At 41.3% G+C, this 19,170-nt stretch overlaps 1 protein-coding gene across 3 annotated transcripts in view; it reads left to right on the top strand.

Annotated features, from left to right (window-relative positions):
* The window catches only part of ccser2a (coiled-coil serine-rich protein 2a), a 30,434-nt gene extending 11,707 nt beyond the window's left edge, over window positions 1–18,727 (top strand). For 2 of the 3 annotated variants that reach the window (XM_055162733.1, XM_055162732.1), the window contains 7 exons: window positions 2,430–2,523; window positions 4,469–4,565; window positions 4,635–4,815; window positions 5,237–5,290; window positions 5,384–5,503; window positions 7,170–7,316; window positions 15,434–18,727. In XM_055162733.1, the coding sequence (XP_055018708.1) occupies window positions 2,430–2,523; window positions 4,469–4,565; window positions 4,635–4,815; window positions 5,237–5,290; window positions 5,384–5,503; window positions 7,170–7,316; window positions 15,434–16,006 (1,266 nt within the window). In that variant the 3' untranslated portion in view covers window positions 16,007–18,727. Of the gene's footprint in view, window positions 1–2,429; window positions 2,524–4,468; window positions 4,566–4,634; window positions 4,816–5,236; window positions 5,291–5,383; window positions 5,504–7,169; window positions 7,317–12,346; window positions 12,432–15,433 lie in introns of all 3 variants that reach the window. The other variant, XM_055162734.1, reaches the window with a different exon arrangement.
* Window positions 18,728–19,170: the final 443 nt, after the last annotated feature.

Here is a 19,170-nt window from a genome sequence, read left to right as displayed (position 1 = left end):
TCAAACAGACTCACATTTTTGTAATTATTGGAAGCATGTGTTCTGAAACCCAGGCAACTAAATTGGAGAAGCAGAGTGTCTTTCTTGATCACAGCTTTTTATTACTATTGATCCATGTCTATACAATTTATAATTTGTTTCATGTTCTAACACATGGACTGATGTAATTCACCATTGAAGCTTTCACGGACAGACTTTGATCCAGCTCTTTTCTCTAATGCATTCATGAATGTGAACACATGTCCTCAGGTGAGCGCTATAACAGCCGGGTTCAAATTAAACAACTGAACTGAAGAAGAAAAAACGATCAGAGCTTTGAGTACACTTGATAACTGCAACAACTAAGACTTAAATCTCAAAAGTTTAAATTACTAATTAGATTCATGAATTTAAATATTACATTTCACACAGTATACAATTCACTGGACATCTTTATTATTGTTGTAACTTTACTGAAACATTTAGCTTGTTTATTGTAACTTTAAAAACAGTTAACTAATCACTCAGAGAAATACAATGCTCTACTCTTAAGTTGTCAAATACCCACGTTTTCCCCCTGACATCTGTTGTTTTTTTCTGATCTTAAGTCAAAGTTGTATGTGTCTTTACCGAGTGGAAAATGAGCAGCCTGCGTTCAGCTGAATCTGTGCCATGAACCTAATTGAAATTCAAACCCTGAAAGCTCCATGTCTGCCAGAGATCTCTGAGACAAACTCTCTAAGAAAGCCACGAGTAGAATTAACACCAGTGTGATTAACTTTTTATTTTCTCTGCAAGTTTATCAGCCTCATTTAAGTTTGCTGGCTGGTAAAGTGTCAAAGAGTAGCACACTTTCCAACTTTCACTCTGATTTCTGAAGTTTTAATCATTGTTTGATCCGAACGTGTCAGTTTGAAGATTTAGCAGATGTTACGGCTGGAATCAAGTGTGCGCTATGAAACACAAGACCTGCCCTTGGCTTTAAGCTCCTCTGATTCTGATCATGATGCAAAGAAGGAATTGATGGAGGCCTTGGAGGCATATGTATATAATAATGTCAGAATCCTCTGGTTCACGTCTGATAATCACCTCACAAACAGAGTGCCTGTGCTTTAATTTGGCTCAAGGCTATCTTCAATGGAAGCCTTCATATGGACACAGCCTGATGGATTTTGCATTGCATTATTTTAGTTTAATTGTTTAGAATGATCAATACTTCCATTGTCAGTTGCACTTGTGTGGCCAATTAGTAGACCATTCCATCCACTGCATCTGTTTTGTGCACAGAATCGACAACAATCACTACATTTTCAAAGTCACTAAAGATTTAAACCTGTTGTGTTCATTTTCTTTTTTCAAGTTCTTGATTTGAGCACAGATCAAACAAAATATCATCTCTTCTTTTTCAAACTAAAAGTAAAATTGATTTGGGAGATTTTTCAGCATTGCCAGATCTCCACAGACTTTTTTGTGATGCGAAACCATCTGAGTCTTCTGTACTATTGAATATATTCCTCTTGAAATGGGAGTCAGAAGATTCACATAATTTTGTGTTTTTGTTTTGTTTTTTTTTGTATTGTGCATGCATTCAATATTTTCCTTCCTTCAAGTACCAGCGATTATCACACGACACTTCTGAAAAATGAGTAATTTAATGCTTGTGTTTTCTAGTCAAAGCACTGACAATTTAGGTTTTCTGAGGCACAAAATTGCCTTGAAAAAGAAAGCTTTGAACTATTGATTCATTCCTCTGCTTATGGGCATGCTTTGAATTATTCGGTAGGCAGCGCTTACAGGCAGGCACAGGGTTTTGAAGCTCTTAAAATATGTTTTGGTTGGCATTTCAAACTGTTTAAAATGTATATTCTATTGACTAATGTCTTGGTATCTGTAACATGATATATTATTGAAAAAGGCTGAATTTCATCACTTGTACTGTTTGAACTCATACTGAGAAGTGCGGATACAGACAGTTCTCCTGCATATTTATATTTTCATAAACAAAACATTAAGAACAGGCACACATTGCATGTCGTTATTAAAACAGATTTTACACCCAGATGTTAGTCTTTTATAACTGAATTGTAAGATGCGACCATATGGTTGGTGGGAGACATGATTACTTCTGTAGGCAGACACTGTGCTGCTGTCTTTTAATAGCAAAAAATACAAAGTCATCCTCAAAATACTTAACTTAGCTCTGCTCCTGATACAGGGGGTCAGTGGCAGACATTTACTTACACATAATAACACCATGTAAAATTGGTGTACAAATAGGACATGTTAGGTATTATTGTGTTATTAATTTGTCTTGTCACAGTGTGGTTGTAAGGCATGCTCTAAACCTGGAGTAACATGATTGAATGACTTTATTGTGGTGATAATGTGGTTCTAATGGGCTTGTAATGTGTTCTTCTGTCATGTTGTAATGTGATGTAATGTGTTGGTAGGACATCCTGGAGCACCTAGAGCCTTTGACAGACGCACAGCTGGAGGAGGATGACCTGATGCTGGAGGTGGAGCTGCCTGAGGACAGCCTGCATGGTCAGCACTTTACACACACTGTATTACTACATTACACACAGTGCATTACTACACCACACACACTGCATTACTACACTGAAGTTAAATGTACTCGGTCATTTGGAGGCCATGACAAATGCTTCCGCCTCATTGACTAGAGGTTGCCCATTAGTTTTTGAATAATCGCACACCTCCAGCAAAACAATGTTCTGATTGTAATTGTAAATGAATGCATTTGCATCCAGGGTTCAGGCATACTATTTCCACTTTTATTTCCCTGTTTCCTATAACAGCAGAGTGAAATGGGGGAATCCAGCTTCTGGGGCATTCATTTAAATCAGTAATGCACACTTTGCCACTCTGTGCTCTTCTGCTCCAATATTTTGGAGCTGAAAAGTATTACAGCTGCAATATAAAAGACAAATGACTACTAAACAGTGGTTTCTGAAGAAGCTTAGTAGCATTTCCCATTCTGTTTGTGTGAGCTGATGCGCACAGCCTTCATTTAACATTGTACATTTCATTGATGGATTTGTATGTTCTTTCTACAGCAGCATGCTTTCAGTGTAAATGTCTCTTTCAACACTAAATCACTCTGTGTGTAATCCTTTGACCTCAAATATCACATGTGTAACAGTGCCATGACACACTCAGGGTACAAATGTCAAGTTGTATGTGTTTGATCAGATTTGCAGCTGAATCGTTAAAGCTATGGTTATGACAGTAGCTACTACGTAATGGTTTACAGAGCTGTTGTTTGTGACAGAGGTGCAGGAATGTTCACTCCAGAGGAATGTGAATGGAAGAGGAGGCCTCCATTTTGGGAAGCTGCCATATTTATAGCTCTCTACATCATGAGCTGCTGCTAAAGAGAGAGAGTGAAGGGAGAGAGTGGAGGAGTGGAACAGAGGCCGGACACAGGGTCGTGGTTCCCCCTCCTCTGCCGTCTGTCGCTGCCTCTTCACTTTTCAAATAAACACTGGAGAGAAAAGAACAGGCCTGGCTGCTGACCCTCACATTTCCCTCCTGACCCTCAGTTAGTGACTCCTCCTAAAGCCAGCAGCTTTCTCCACGATAGCTAAGCCCTCTCTCCTCTCCAAATCTTTGGGTGTTCCCAGAAGAAACGCGCCTGACGACACAGGTCGTAGCAGGCAGAGGGGGCGGACTTGTCTCTGGCCCTTTAACGACTCACCAGCTGACCGGACAGAAGTCATTTTGTTCCGCTTTCCTGCCCAAGTTTCCCAGGCTGAATGGATTTCACTTTTTTACTTGGATTATATTCCCAATGTGCTAATATATGAGGAGGAGTTTACCAGACAAGAGCACTGGAATGTAGAAGGTTCACTCTGGGTCAGACTGTGCTGTGGTGACACCCGGTAAAGTATTTTAACCATGGTCGCTGAATTCCTTGGATTTGTTCTCACGATCTCACTTACATTTATCTATTTCTCGGCCCACAGACTTTCAAACATATACAGTAGGAGGTCAGAGGTCCTTTTGATTTCCTGGCACTGCGCTCTGTTAGTTGTCAATTTAGCTGCAGCCATGGTTCATTTCACAGCTATATGCTATTGAGTGTTCCCAAATACGTTGTCCTTTTACCTCCTTGAAAACTGAATGGTCTGTCAGTGTCTCTGTGCTCACATTTGATGTTGGAGTCAGTAGCAAGAAATAGGGACTGAGAAGGATAAGATCATGATTTATATGGATATATTCTATAGGCTCAGTGAAATACATACAGAACTGTTCATTACCAAAGGGTTTCAAGCAGTAGTTTCTCCATATGTGAACCAGAGGGTGGAAAAGGAAGACAGCATACTGATTTAACACACCAGCTCCTCCATCTATATGACTGACACATGTATACATTACTTTTAGAACATAATGTTTAAATGTAAAACAGGGGCTTCTATATATTTCCAGTCTACTTGATAGTGGCTTTGTGTTTGTTTGTTTGTTAACTTAGAAATGTCCCATGTGGAGCTATCAGAGCGAGGTCGCCTGGGTCCACGGCGGAGACACCACCGCTGGAGTGCCCCGGATCACTTCCACAACAACAGCAGGTTTGAAACTAAATGTCACAAACTGTTCTCATGGATTCAGAGCAGTGACATATTGCCTTGTTTTCCCAGAATGCACGGCTTTCAACATTATGACGGCTACAAGGCACCCAGGTTTTCCTCACGACCCTTTCATTCTGAGGGAAAACAGCACGGCCACATCCCAGCTCTGGATGAACTCACTCTGGAGCACATGTCCCAGGACTGCAGCGCCCTCAAGAGTCACCTACTCAGGCTCAGAGATCTACTGCAGGTGAGGTCCACAGACTACAGGAGAGAAAGACACTCTATTTCACCTCCTAATATGGCACAATATAAGACAAGACAAGTGTTACAAGCGTCAAATGATTTCTATGGTGTAACATGAAGTCAAAAGCCTTCATCCTTACTAGTGACCCATGTAAAAAACAATAACCAAACCAAATTCTTTCATATTTTTATCTTGGTGATGAGCTATGAATTAGAAGCAGCAATGTGTTATTTCTTTGGGGGTTTGGCTTTACCTCAAATGTTTAAAAAGCTGATTGGATACAGTGCCTCAGGAAGTTTACCGCTAAGGGAAAGTTGTGTATGTTTACCTTTCATCTTATGTAAATACATAGTGCTCAAGGTGTTTGTCACATCCACGGTTTACTGTCACTCCCGCCTGTGAGTGAACATTATTTTTATTCTAGCTTGAAGATACAGACTCTCCAGATGATGTGGCCGAGGTGGAGGCTGAAGATAAGGTGAGCGGAGTTTAGCGCTGTTATTGATCGAATATAATGTATAATTTATATAGTCCACTGCATTCACAGTATATATGTTTGTGTACGTCCCAGCTTCAGGAGCTGATTAAGGAAGTGCAAGGTCTCAGGGAGGAGCTGAAGAGTCGAGACAGAACTATAGCTCAGCTCACACTGCAGTGTCAACAGCTACAACAACAACAGCCCCAACAAATGGTGAGTGCTTCTACACCGGACCTGGCTTTGAAAACAGGAGCCACTGAACACAAAGCGCTGGCTTGTGTTCTTTCCACCAACTTTAAGGCAGAGAAAAACTCTGGCCTGACAAGTCAGGAGAAATGTTTGTTGTTCGATGCTGTGATAACAAGCTTTTGCCACAATAAAGAAAGCATGTTAATTATCTGGACAACTTCTCCTGCACTCTGCACTCAAAATTACATTATAAAAGCAAATTAGCTTTCTGAACGTGCTAACAAGATATTTTAGCCATTTTTACCACAAAGGTCACAGATTGAAATGATCCCACTTTACAACAAGAGAATAAAGTATATCAAAGGCATTTCAAACTGGGACATGACATGTACTGTGTAGTCATCAAAGATAGTTCATTATGTCCCAGCATAAAACCATAGATACAAACTAATGAGAGGGGATTCTATTGCTGCTTCAAAACCTATTTTAAATGTCTATTTGAAATAAATGACACATGATTTAAGAAACATTCGACTGTTTGTTCTAGTGTTTTTAAATCAGGGTACAACAGGGATTCTAAATCCTTTACATTCAGATTAACCATTGGAACCTAATTATTTATATAAGAAAATCTGTATGCATCTTAAAAACATGTTGGTACTTTATACAGCCCTTATTAGTGGAGATAGTTTCCTTTTCTTCATTTGATTGTACTAACCCTTGTGATCCAGAAGCCCTGCTCGCTTTGCTTTACCTCCTCCATACGCTCTGTGTCTTTCATTAGTGTCTTGACCAGCTCCTTGTTAGTCAAACAGCTGTATGCCCGGCTCACATTATTCAAATCCACACCATATCCACAAATACCAAAATGTCAATGGATGTCCTGTCCAGCAGTGCAGCTATCACATGCCTCCTCCAATTAGAATAAGCACTCTCCCATGCCCATTGTTTAGGCCTTCACCCCAGACACAGAAAGAAAAGAGCAGAGTGGAGTCTCAATGCGTGTCCTGTGCTGCACATATTCTATACACATATATGCAGAAGGTCAGATTCATGACTCATGTTCTAGCAGCTTGTTCAATTCCCTTTGAGTTAACACAAAGTTCATCAGACTTTGTTATTTTCACTGGTTTATTAAATGTGTGTGAAATGTTGAAAGCGCCCTCACATACTTTCCACTGGGAGAGACGAAGGTCATCAATAAAATGGACTTATGGAAAACTTCTTTAGTACTAGCTATCTCATTGTTATGTACAATATACAGTACTATGTGCAATATACAGTATTATGTGCCATATACAGTATTTATTAGTAATAGTGGTCCACTTCTCTGCTGCTTTTAAATATTGGCCCTATTCAAATGATGTACTTAATGCGTATTTTCTTAGCAGATGTATTTTTTATTTATTTATTTTTTCTCAAATGCATTTTTTTATCTGTTTTTACTTGAATGCCCGAGAGCCCTGCACAAGAATTCCAGTGGGTACCACTATTGTGTTTGCACGAATGGAAAATATATTTCTTGAATGTCTTGAATCCTGAATCTTGGAAAACTAGCCTTATCTAGTAGTAATCATAAATCCTTGTAATAAAGAGTAATGTGAAATAAGGAAGGTCAAATGCTCTTTTCCATTTAATACAATCTGAAATATGCTCTTTTATTTATTTTTTTTCCCTTTTATCCCTTCAGCCTGCTCAGGGACATCAGGTCAGGTGTCAGTGCCCCCACCAGAGGGCGCCACACTCTCTGCGGACCAGTGACCAGCAGATGGACAAACGGAAGCAGCAGCACTATGACAAGGCCACACAGACAGCCTATAGACCTCCTGCTAACACTGTGAGTAAACACATGGCAGTCTCACTCAGCACCTCATCTGAATACACATACGCATTTATATAGTTAAGTGCGTATAGGAAGTATGATTCCAAACTTTATTAGTATTTGTCAATCACAGCTCATTTTACTGCTCCTTGAGGGTTTTATTTTAAACCTTCGCCTGCTGAGTCACTCTACTTAATGCACCTGCTGCCACTATCTATCCAGCCGTATCTGAGGCGTCTGCTGACTATACTACATCCTCTTTATGGAATACACTTCATTAGCTGGGCACTTGTCTTGTCAGTCTGTCTCTCCTACTGTACAATTATACACTGAACAGGAAGCGTGCGGCTAATCCTCGCAGAAAGGAAAAGGCATTACGGTTGGAAAATAAGAGAAAGAAAAGAGTGGGAGAGAAAGATCTTTGCTGGGTATCTGGCAATAATAGTGCGTTGTCAGCCAAGTATCGATCCCCGTGCAGTGGCGCCACAGGCAGGCAGCGAGTAAACCCAGCTCTAATTGACCACCCTTCAGTGCAACAGAGTGACAGCAGCAACGTCCAGGGGCAGGTGGGTAGTGCAGAGAAAGAAGAGTTTTCAGACAAAGAGGAGAAAAAAAACGTGTATGTGGGTTTAAAGATGCATTGTGTAACTTTTCTAGGGGAGAGTCCGCCACCTGCTATTCTCCATGGAGATGCTTTGTCAGAAATGTTTCACAGTGTGGCTTTAAACCTTTGTATTTTCATAGAGACCAAACCAGACCAACTTATAGGTCAGACCTGTGGAGACGCAACCCCACTCACAGTCAGAATGCCTGTTTTTCTAGGTGTTTTTGCACTATAGAGCCACCTGTAATTGAATAAATGTAGAGTAAAAGTAGAGCTGTTTAATGTCATACTGTGGAACATTCGAGGTGACAGACACCCAGTCGAAAAGTTACATGAGGCACCTGTAATATTTCAGTATCTTTATAAATCTACATCAAATCATGTGGGATCAAAGACCAAACAAGTATAAGCTGCGTGACCAAGCTGCGTGTCGCTCCTGCACACATAGTTTAGCAGTTAGTTACCATGGCAACCGTTAATCCAGGGCCGAGCGCAAGAGGAGACAGGATTGTGTAAACGTTCAATGCTTTAGTGTACATTAACAGTCTCGTAATGGAACACAGAGTGGATTTGTCATTGTAGGTACACAAAGGACTATATGAAAATAACAAGGGCAAACATGGTAAACAAACAGGGTGAGGCGAGTGCGTTGTCTTCTTTCCTACTTTAAACATGCTGAAAGATCTGGGAGCACACTGACTAGAATAGCACCTCCAGCGAAGTTGGCTTTAGCCATCTCTGAACAGTGCTTTGCTTTTCTCTTTTGTATTTCTCACACACCTTTTTGTGGAGACTTGTGAGTTTACCTTTAAACTTGAATCTACCTTAGCTTTTATTTGCTCAAGTATTGTTCCTTTTTTCATTGCTTACGGCGCCCTGTTCATTTTGCCTGATTTATGAAGTGCTTTCGTATTGTAGCGCATACGGGGCAGTCTTCTTGATAGTATCATCAAGGGCTAAGCTAAAGGGGAAGACAACAATAATATAAAGGTCAAAGGGCATGATCTCAAACCTGTGTGTAGATTTAATGCTGCTATCGAGGCCCTTATCGGGAGCCTAGCGAACACTGCTGACAACTTGAATAGTAGCTCTAGGAGGATCTCTCTACACTTTGAACTGAGGTTAAGCGCACAACAAAGGAAATGCTCTGGCCCCTTGACCTGCAACAGTTTTGGACAGAGGATTTTAAGGATTTGCTATTGTTATTTTTTCCCCTACAGCTATCTTCAAGCCATTCTCGTAGTTTATATAAAAACTTATTTTGAATAACAGAATTGCCCTTCAGATTTAATCAGTGTTCTTGCCAGACATTATGTATTTGATCACAATCCACTCAAAGCCAATTGACTTTCCCAGATCTTTATTTAAACATGTTTTGGGTTTGTTTCTTTGTACAAGACACAACCAGAGTTTACAGCTGAGTGCTTTTGTAATTTCAGATTTTCAGTGGCTTAAATCCCACTTGTTGAAAAATCAGTCACTCAGATCAACTCTTTGCAATCACTGCTCAACAAACGTTTCCAGTGCATCTGCTGCCTCTTGCTGCAAATTCCAAATGATGTTCTGAGTCTGGGAGTCAAGTGAGTGGAGAGACTGCAGTACTTGGGGTATGAGTTGGGCACACATAGGACTACAGAGCCAACCTGATTCTTCTAACCCTCATAAACAAACATTGAGGCGATGGCAGCACAATCGGCAGCATTTTGTTCTGCAGCAGACACACAGGATAATTACAGATCCCCTCCCACTCTTCAACGCCTTTAAAACCTCCTCTTCATCGCCTCCTCTCCTCTCTCTCCCACCAACCTCACAGTCCTCCAGGTTCCTCTGTGCTCTTCTCACACTGCACCGATTCTTTCTTTCACTCCGTATGCCTGTCTCTGTTATTCCCCTTCTGACATTACATCTCCAGCCGACACCTCCGTTATAATTAGATCAATTTCCTGTCACGCTGAAAGACAGGCTCGTGAAAGACAAAACCAAGCACAGAGCCAGTGCACCCATAAGAGATAAGAGCTGTTTTATAAAGCATGTGCTCCAAACTTTTACAGCTAATTTGCAGGTGAAAAGAATCTGTGTGATCCCGGGTTAAGCGCCAACAATGCTCTCTCTCCAGCTCCTCGGTCGCAGACAGCGCTGTTTACACCCATATGGCCCCATTAATGCATGTGCACGGCAGCAGACAGGTGACAGTCTAATTGCTTGAGTCAGTCAAGTGAGAGATTGTGGCGAGACATGAGGTGTTAGCTATAGCCCACCTCCAAAAGTGCAGTGGATTAGAGGAGGGGACTGATAAAGGCTGGGTCACACACAGGGCCATGGCTTTGTTGTCATCTTTGATTATTACATAGTGAAGTGTCAGAGGAGAGCGCGTTCTCTCATCTGTCAACTACTTAGACACTTTTACCATCTGCTTTTGGGAATCCATGTACACCAACTCACACACCTGATCCTCAAAGTGTGTTACATTATGGAGGAAACCCCACTGCGCAATATACTACTTTTCATTTAATGCATAATGTATCGAGGCCTCTGCTTAAGGAAATGAAATGGTGCCAGCTAGTAGCAATGTTCAACACTTAAAATAGGAACAGTCCTCTTAATTAAACAGTGTTCAGTGCATGATCGAGCCATGACTCAAGTTAGATGTCTTTGCAGTGTCATTGTTACCTTCATCTGTGATTCGTCTGTTATGATCACGCCACTTAGATTGAAATAGATGATGTGACATAATGGCCCTATACACTACTATGCCACATACTACACTGCACATTCTTTACTACTACTGCACACGTTTGTGATGGTGAACACAAGTGCAGTTCTTCACAGACAGATCCTACTACTGACCACTCACTAAAATAAGGTTTGTGCACGAATGGATCAGAAAAATAACAGACTTGATGGAATGAAATAAAATTTTTATTTTATTTGTTCAAATGTTTTTTTTGTTCCTTTGCCATTAGCTCGTCTGCCAGTGGCTTTCTAAAAGAACCATCTCAGAGCAGGTGAGGGGGACATAGAAAGATGCCCAGCTACGTTGCACTGAAGGTCTAATAAAGCTGCCAGACAATGTCAGAATAGTTTGTAAGCCCTCCAACACAGCCTCTTGTTCTCAGTGCCTCAGGTTTTTCTCCTCCACAAATGAAGGCACGATGGGAGGTTTCTGTGGAGACCGCCTGCTGAAATAGTTGTTGGTTTTCAGAAGAGGACACAGGCCCGTTCCTCCTCGCAGCAGTGGCACCAGGAGGCCGTGCTGAGAAGTCACTTTTACCTCTCTTTTCTGTGCTTTTTCATTTTCCTCTCTTTTAGACATTGTGTGCTCTATACGTCTTTGATTTGTGTTGCTTACAGCCTGCCTGGAAAAGCATTTGATAAAGTAGCGCGTTGTCCGCTCAACGTGATATTTCTGCTGCCTCCTCACTTTGCCTCTCCCCATGGGGTCTGGACCATCTTTAGACAGCTTAACCCACAGCTTTGTTCACTCAGTAAGATTTGGAACCTTGAAATACAATGGCTGGCCACTTGTAATGTTTATCCGACAGAAACATATTGTGTTAATCATATTGTGTAAAAATATATTGTACAAAAGAAAAGCTGAAACAACAGTTCATATGGAGGTTGCTTGACAACATAAGAGCTTTCTATTCCCCCCTAAAACATATTTCAGCACACACACTTCCCTTAATGGGCTCTAAAGCACCACACAACTCAGGTTTCAAAATAGACTTGAAGATGAATGATAGTGATAATGGGTCTCAGTAATAGACAAGGACACAAAGCTACTTAAGGACAACAGAAAACTCTGTTATGATGTCTCCACTTCTATTAATGAGATTGTAAGGACTGCTTGTTGCATGTGAACTAACCTAAGGTGAGTGTTGCAAAGGAAATGTGTATGTAACAGGGGGTAACATTATTCACATCATTAACATGGAGTGTCAATGAATGCATGTGTTTGTCAATGTACTGACTGCTGATGAAGGTGTTGTGTTCAGTTTGGTCTGTGGTGTGACATAAGAATAAATAATATGTCAAATAAATCAGTTAGGTTGAAATTAAATAAACAGCATTTAGGTTTTAGATGTTTTAGTGTGAAGCTGTAAATTAAAATATAGTCCTCAAATCATCCAATCATTCTGTATTAAGTTATATTGCTAACACACTAACAAACAAATCTAGAAATGAACCTTTGACCAAATAAAAACTGCATCCAAAGACGCTGTCACCATCAAATTCCCAAGTTACAGTTGCTAGCCAGTCCCTTCTACTTTCTGTTTGAGTGCAGAAAGGTCTGGAATCAGATCATAAAATTGACAGCCGTCCTTATTTGGGACAACCTAATCACAGACATGTCTCTCTCAGAATAAAACACTTGTGTGGTGCGAGCATGTTGTGTGTTTCCTGTGCGTCATGCTTTTGTCCTGTGTCTTTCTCTGCGTAGGGTGTGCTGCCCACCCCCATGCTGTCCCCATGGCAGGCACAAGCCCAAGGCCTGGCCCGCACCAGCATGCCCCAGCACAGACACAGTGAGTCACTAACACACAACTGCAGTGTGGTGACACTTTTTCAACATGTGGGGAATGATTAGCATCTGAAAAAAGATTCAGAACATTCATTTACATTTTCCAGTATTTTTGTAGCAGGGGTTTTGTGGTTGAATAATAATTTTCCATCTTGTTTGTTTACTAACACTCTAACCGTTTGCCTAACACTTTATTTTACAGACTGAAGCCTTCAGTAATATTCTGCCCAAATCTCTTTAAATACTGGTGTCTTCAGCATACGCAGCTCATAAAAGTTTATAAACACGTTGTTGTACACAATCACTGCATTTTATCTTTGACAGCATTGCATTGTGATGCTCACAACAGGAACTTGTTTATCGGTTTCTCTAGATTTGAATAATCTTATTCTATTACAAAAGACAGTCACTTGGAAACAGACACAAACTATCAAAATGATTTTAGCTATGTCAGTGTTGGAGCTTTTATTTTGTGCTGTGCTGAGAAGCTTATCGAGGAAGTCAATAAACAGAATCACAGTGTGCAAATAGGCCAAGGAAAATGCACAGATGTGAGGGAGAGAAAAAGGTGAATGTTGAAAAGGAAAGCCAAGGGAATGCAGGCTTTACTGCTTATTTCAACTGTACATTTAGAGACATGTTTTTCATCATATGAGGCTGTAGCAAAATACAGCTTATAACCAAAGAATAACATTAGTCTTGTCACATGAACAAAAGCCCACAGCCTCCTCCTTGTATAGTACCGAAACAAGCTAGTTCCAGAGCAAGACTGGAACCAAACGCTGTCATTTTGTAAACATGAAAAGACTGATTTTGTGTGCTAATTTTTGATTCAGAGTTCTTTACTAACATGTGTCTGATCTAAAATGTAAAAGAAGCTGACTGTTTGTCTTGTCTTTTTGCGCCTAACCCGAGAAGTGGAAAGTCTAGTGCAGTTCTTCACTGACAAAGCGTGGTACAGTAACCTTTCCTTTGACACGTGGCCGACAGGCGGCCTCTCTCCGTCTGCACGCTGTGTTGTGCCTGGGCCTGATGTGTTGTGACACCAGCACGTCCTCTTCCATTTGCATGAGTGCTTCATTTTTTTCATTCTATTAAGTTTTACACTTGTATTCAAACTCAAAGACTTCTCTGTTCAAACGTCTGACAGTTTTAGGCCATGGCTCTGCTATTTTAATTAGAATTCAATTCATTATTGGTGTTTCTTGCACAAATTTCATTTACTTGTTTTATGAAAGTGGGAAATGAATTCCTCCTGCTCATTGCATTTTTGTCATTATATTACAATAATGCATGCACTGATGTATTCCCCTTGTGGTTTCTTTTTTCCATGCACTGGATTAGTCCCAAACTTTGGCTTCTCGAATATTCAATGTTTATTTTAATAATAGAAATCATTTATGGAAAATTGATTACGTATGAGCTGTTTCCCTTCCTCTTACTCACTCTTAAGTAGCACATAAAAATGTCTGATCGGAGACCATAATATATGGGCCTCTGCACTGGTATCCCACCAGTATCACTTCTCTGTATTTGTCTGCACATGTGTGTGTGTGGCCCTTGAGATGTCCAGGTGCCCCTGAGTAGGAGACCTTCATAGACCTGGCTGGTGATTCACAGTGCTTCTAAATAGCTATCATTAGCAGCCCAGGTATTGAGTTCTTGCCAGTGAAGCGCTCGTCTTCTATTAGTATCTGCCGCAGACAGCTGTTTAGTGCAAATGAAGGTGGTGAGCCTATAGAAAGAATACCACAAGTTCCTACACCACAGAGTAGATGCCTGTATTTTTAATGTTAAATGGACTTTGGACCTTCTTGAACCACAGGGAAACGCCATAACAACTTTTCATCGCTAATGCCACCGGGCTTACTGATGCTTGATTTAATTTGCAAATGTGCTTTGGCATCATAACCCATCACTCCTCAAGCGGAACAAAGCTGTTATTTTAGGAGAGTCAGGAGAAAGTGCTTACTCACTCACAGAATAAATCAGTAAAGGGAAGGGATACAAAATGTCAAAGCCAAACAAATTTATCAAATGACTAATTACTCAAATAGAAACCAGTTACATTTGTGACAAAACATTCCAGAAAGACACTGGATATTGGAGAGTATATTTTTGATTTAGTGGGTGCAAGGCAAAACTTAACCAGGAGGGGGAGCTGTGGTCTCAAACATCTTGGTTATTAAGACAGGAATGGGTACAATAACTAGGGGTGAGTTCCTTCAATCTCTATAAAGAAGCATCCAAAGCTAAATATACTGCACTTCAAAATACATAGAATAGTTTTGACAATTAATCTAATTTGAAACAGTATACGGTAGTTACACGGATGTAACAGATTAAACAGAAGAAGAATAACTTGTATTGTTTGTTTTATGTTTGATTGTTAGCCTTTATTTTGGTAGTCTGTGTTCGTATAAATGAGAGTCAGAGTGGAGGGGTTGATTTGTTGAGCATCTGCAGATGATTCAGTAACTCCAAATAAACAAATGGAGCAGATGCTGCAGTCGGGGGAGAATATAAGATGAGCTCTTGTACAATCGAATCCAATCCAAAGTCCAGTGTAGAGCATCTAATGAGTCTGAGCTGTGGCGCTATCAGAGGGGGTTTCACCTCGTTTGAAGCCATAGTGTCTTGTTTTGATGTTCTGGATAATGAGAAGTGTTCAGCTCCACAAATATTTAATAATGGACTTAGATGTGAGCTGAGTGCAGAGCTCTTGTTGTGCATAGAGTTGAACTGGCCCATTTATAGCACCTGACACTTGTATTGGTCCTGCTGTCATCCTATATATAGCATGTATCTGTGTCTGAACAGGTCCAGAAGTAGTTAGGACTTCAATTTATTACAAAGACACAGAGTCTGTTCAGTTTTCACAGAATAGAACTCATAGGTATAAAGGGTGTAAAGTGTATTTAGCCTTATACAGTGTTATATTAGATGCATTTACTTCTTGAACTTGTCAAAGCTGCTTATAAAAAATAATCACTCTGTTTTTTGCAGCCTCAAATACTACAGCCTTTCAAGCCCAGCCTCAGAGAGCCTCAGCACCAGGGAAGACTAACAAGAGCAGCCTGCACCGGGGGCCGCAGTGAGCAGCCTCACCGTGTCACAGCTGACCCAGAGCTGAGTCAGGTGCTCAACGCTCAGCTGCAGTACCCCTCCTTTCCACACGGGGAGTCTGCTGTTGCAGGTGTCAGAGCAGATCCTCAGGGTGAGCCTCAGGCCTCCTCTGTCTCTGCAGGACCCAGTGCTCTGGCGGGCTCTCGGGTGCTGCAGCCCCCTCGCCTCCACAAGCGTGTGTCCTTCCCTGCGCTAAAGCCAGGGGGCGCTGGTGGACATCCTGTGCAGAGCAGACAGCTGCTGCCTCCTCCATCCAGAGGCCTGCCCTGCTTTAACACTGGAGCCCAAGTGCACACCTCCAGTGAGAATCGCACTCTAGTGCCCCGGCCTTACAGGGATTTACCCAGGTCCAGTCCAGAGGCGTTCAGCCACAGCAGGCAAAGAGACCCCGCCACAGCCAAGAGTCTAAACTCCACTGCACGCTCAGGCCTCCCCAAGCCAAAGACAACCTGAAGAGCTTAGTACTCTCCCATCAACACTTACACTTCACTGATTCTGTGACATGTTTATTTTATTCACTCCACATCATCTTATAGTAAGGTCCCACCTCACAACATGTTTGTCCCTTTAATAAACAGCATTAGGATGGCTATTCGCCAAAAGACAACTGTTAACCCAACACACACCAGGGCACCATGAGCTCTATGTATTATTCATGATCATTGTTTTATCTATGAGCCACTGCAGCGCCTGTGGGGTCCTGGAGAGGAGCTACCCCCTGACACAGGTCTGAGGAGTGTTGTAGCGCGAGGTGACATGGATTTGACCTTAGTTGTGTTAAAGCAAAGGTCAGAAAGAGACAGAGAGAGAGACAGAGGGGGGGAGAGAAAGAGAGAGAGTGAGGGAGAGATATATAGAGAGAAGGCACATTAAGGAAGTGTATGGAATGAAAAGATCTCATAGGAACTAAGATGCAATCTTATTTGCAGTTTTATTTCTGAATTAATGCAGAAAAAGAGCTGGAATCAAAACTGCAGGAGTGTGCAATGTTAACTGTTTATCAGCATATAAGCAGAAATGGGAATAGCTCATTTCCCTGCAGATATTAGCTCACATGCTCTCAGTGTCATCCTTAAAACAGGTTTCACAACGTCAAGTCTAGTAAGTAAGTAAAGAAAGGCTACAGTAAACTCAGGTGAAATGCCTAACTCTCAAAGTCTGACTTAAAAGAACCTTGAATTAAATAAACTACAAACGCTGCACCTTTGACCCATTTGTGTCAATGACAGCAGAGAGAGGCATTCATTAGCTGTGAGAGTGCACTTCAGAGTCAGGGTTGTGTCATTTTCCCCGTCTTCCACCCGTCCCGCTGCTGCACATCGCTGTGGGAACATCAAAGGTATTAGCTGGGTATTTTCAGGTAGGGAGCCTGCAGGGCTTTAGGTGTTTCAGTGGGAGTTTGGAAGAATTGTGTTTATCTCTCCTTTACTTGAGACCCTTTTGCAGTCAGTGGCTCCCAAAATGTCCCCGACCGGAGAGCACCAGTGTGTTAAAAAGGTCTTCTGACAGCGGCACTGCTCGCTTCTCTGTCACGCCGTGTGCCCGCTCGTCTGTACGCCTCTGGCACGGTCCGGTCTACTGCATCCAATAATGCTCCCTACATAGAGCTAGAGAAAGACTACAGGACACAGCACGCACTTCCTATAGCACACAGCAGAACACCACACAGCCAAACAGAGTGTGCTCCCATACTGCACAAGTTTAATAACAAAGCGTATCAAACATGAAGGCTTCCATTTTGAGCTCTGCTGGTGTCTGTCGCAAAATGAGCTCACAAATACACAGCCATTCACGTGTTTGTAGTCACCAAAGATGGCCGCCACCAGATATCCAAATTGCTCTGCCTCTTGTATTTGTGCGTGTGTATGAGCAGATCCAGCCTCTGATAAATCATGTTTACCTATTGGGCGCTCCAACAATGTGCCAAACCAACCAAGCAGTCAACAGTGCTTTTCAGCGCCAGGAGAAGCCCATTGCTTCAAATGGAAATGAAAAAAGGAGAGGACGGAGAGATATATAGAGGATGAGAAAGATCGCAGCATGAGATAATGGGAGGAGCAGTGGCGGAAAAACAAGTGATGAAATCAGGCCCGCGTTACGATCAAGATGAGTCGTATTTGGCACTACAGGTAAAGGTGTTTCTAAGAGTTGGACTACACACGCACGCACGCATGCACACACACACGCACACACACACACTGATGTTTTGTGTGCTGCCGCTCACAAAACAACCCAGTCCTCTCATTGCTTAGTAGAGCCAAACAGGAAATCAATGTTGCCCCAATGTTGCCACTCTCAGAAGTGTGTGCGAGTGTGTATGCATGAAAGAGATGCCCACTAGCCAAAGGTAATGTCAAGCCATTTTTTTTTTCTAATCCAGCTCCAGGCTTCCTATCTGCAAATCAATGTCTCCACTCCCCCTTAGCTCTCCAGCCAATCCATCTAGTGAGCTACGGCGAAGCAAACAGGGCAGAAAACACATCACAGCCCGGATCAATCCAAATGCAAAATCAGTTTATTTCACAAATTGTAACATTTCACTCAAGACCAAGAAAGATGTCAAAGGACAATAGACTATGTTGTACAATGTGTATTTGACAAGAACAGGCACATAAGTGACTCCAATAGTGCAATGTCAAAAATATACCTACATTTTCTGGCTATGAATTCTCAACAACCACTACTGCCCAGCGTTGCACTTTGTCAGCAGCACTGCATCTGTTATGAATGTTTTGAAATGTTCACATACGCTCAGATACTATCTAAGGTCACAGTTTTAACCATACTGGAATGTTAGCCACATCGACACTGAGCTGTGCAAAACCACAAAGAGTCAGTACGATATCATTTCTGTTATGCAAATGAACAAAAGCAACTGAATGCTTTTGATAGACTCCAATCTAAAGCACTTTAAATGATACATCTCTTAAGAGTAGCATTGATGTATGTGACTTAGCCTGTTTGTTTTTATTTATGTGCAACTGCAATATGGAAATGTATTTTATTTTCTTCTTAATGTATCTAATTTTAGCCGATTTGTCAGAAGCTGCGTTTTACAAGTACAGCGCTGCAGGGGAAGTCTAATTTCAAGGTGTGAGAGAGTAGGTCTGTGGTGACATATCATTGATCTGCACTCGAGTGAATCATACTCCTCTAGAACATTTGAGCTGTACACAAATACATCTTGAAATAAAATGAGATTGTGAAAGTAATCTCTTTTTCTTGTGTTGAATTTGCCATAAACAGGTGGATATAATACTCATTAACTTTCTGAAGAAATACTGTACTGTACTGTGTTTCAGAGTAGTTTTCTGACACCATTCTTTTATCTTAGTTACTCTTGAGTAAAAACGTTGGTCATTATTTAAGTAATGATTCTCCAAAGATTTTTCTTTATTTGAGTCATTTTGATCACTACGTTTTGCTTCTACTTCTATTGCAACATTTTAAACGTACAGTACGTAACATTTTTCGTGGAGGGTCCACCACCTACTTGTCTGGAAATATAATTGTTTTGTCTATTGTATAGCCATAAACTATCTATCAGAAGGGAATCTAGTAGGTTACAGCACTGCGCTACATTATAATTCAGATCTGTGGAGAGTTGCCCCTGTTCA

Source organism: Boleophthalmus pectinirostris, unplaced genomic scaffold (assembly GCF_026225935.1).
Source record: "Boleophthalmus pectinirostris isolate CB_2022bp ecotype Guang Dong unplaced genomic scaffold, ASM2622593v1 HiC_scaffold_5, whole genome shotgun sequence".
Taxonomy (NCBI): domain Eukaryota; kingdom Metazoa; phylum Chordata; class Actinopteri; order Gobiiformes; family Gobiidae; genus Boleophthalmus; species Boleophthalmus pectinirostris.
Note: the sequence above shows the minus strand (reverse complement) of the source record. Positions and strands in the feature narration are given on the sequence as shown.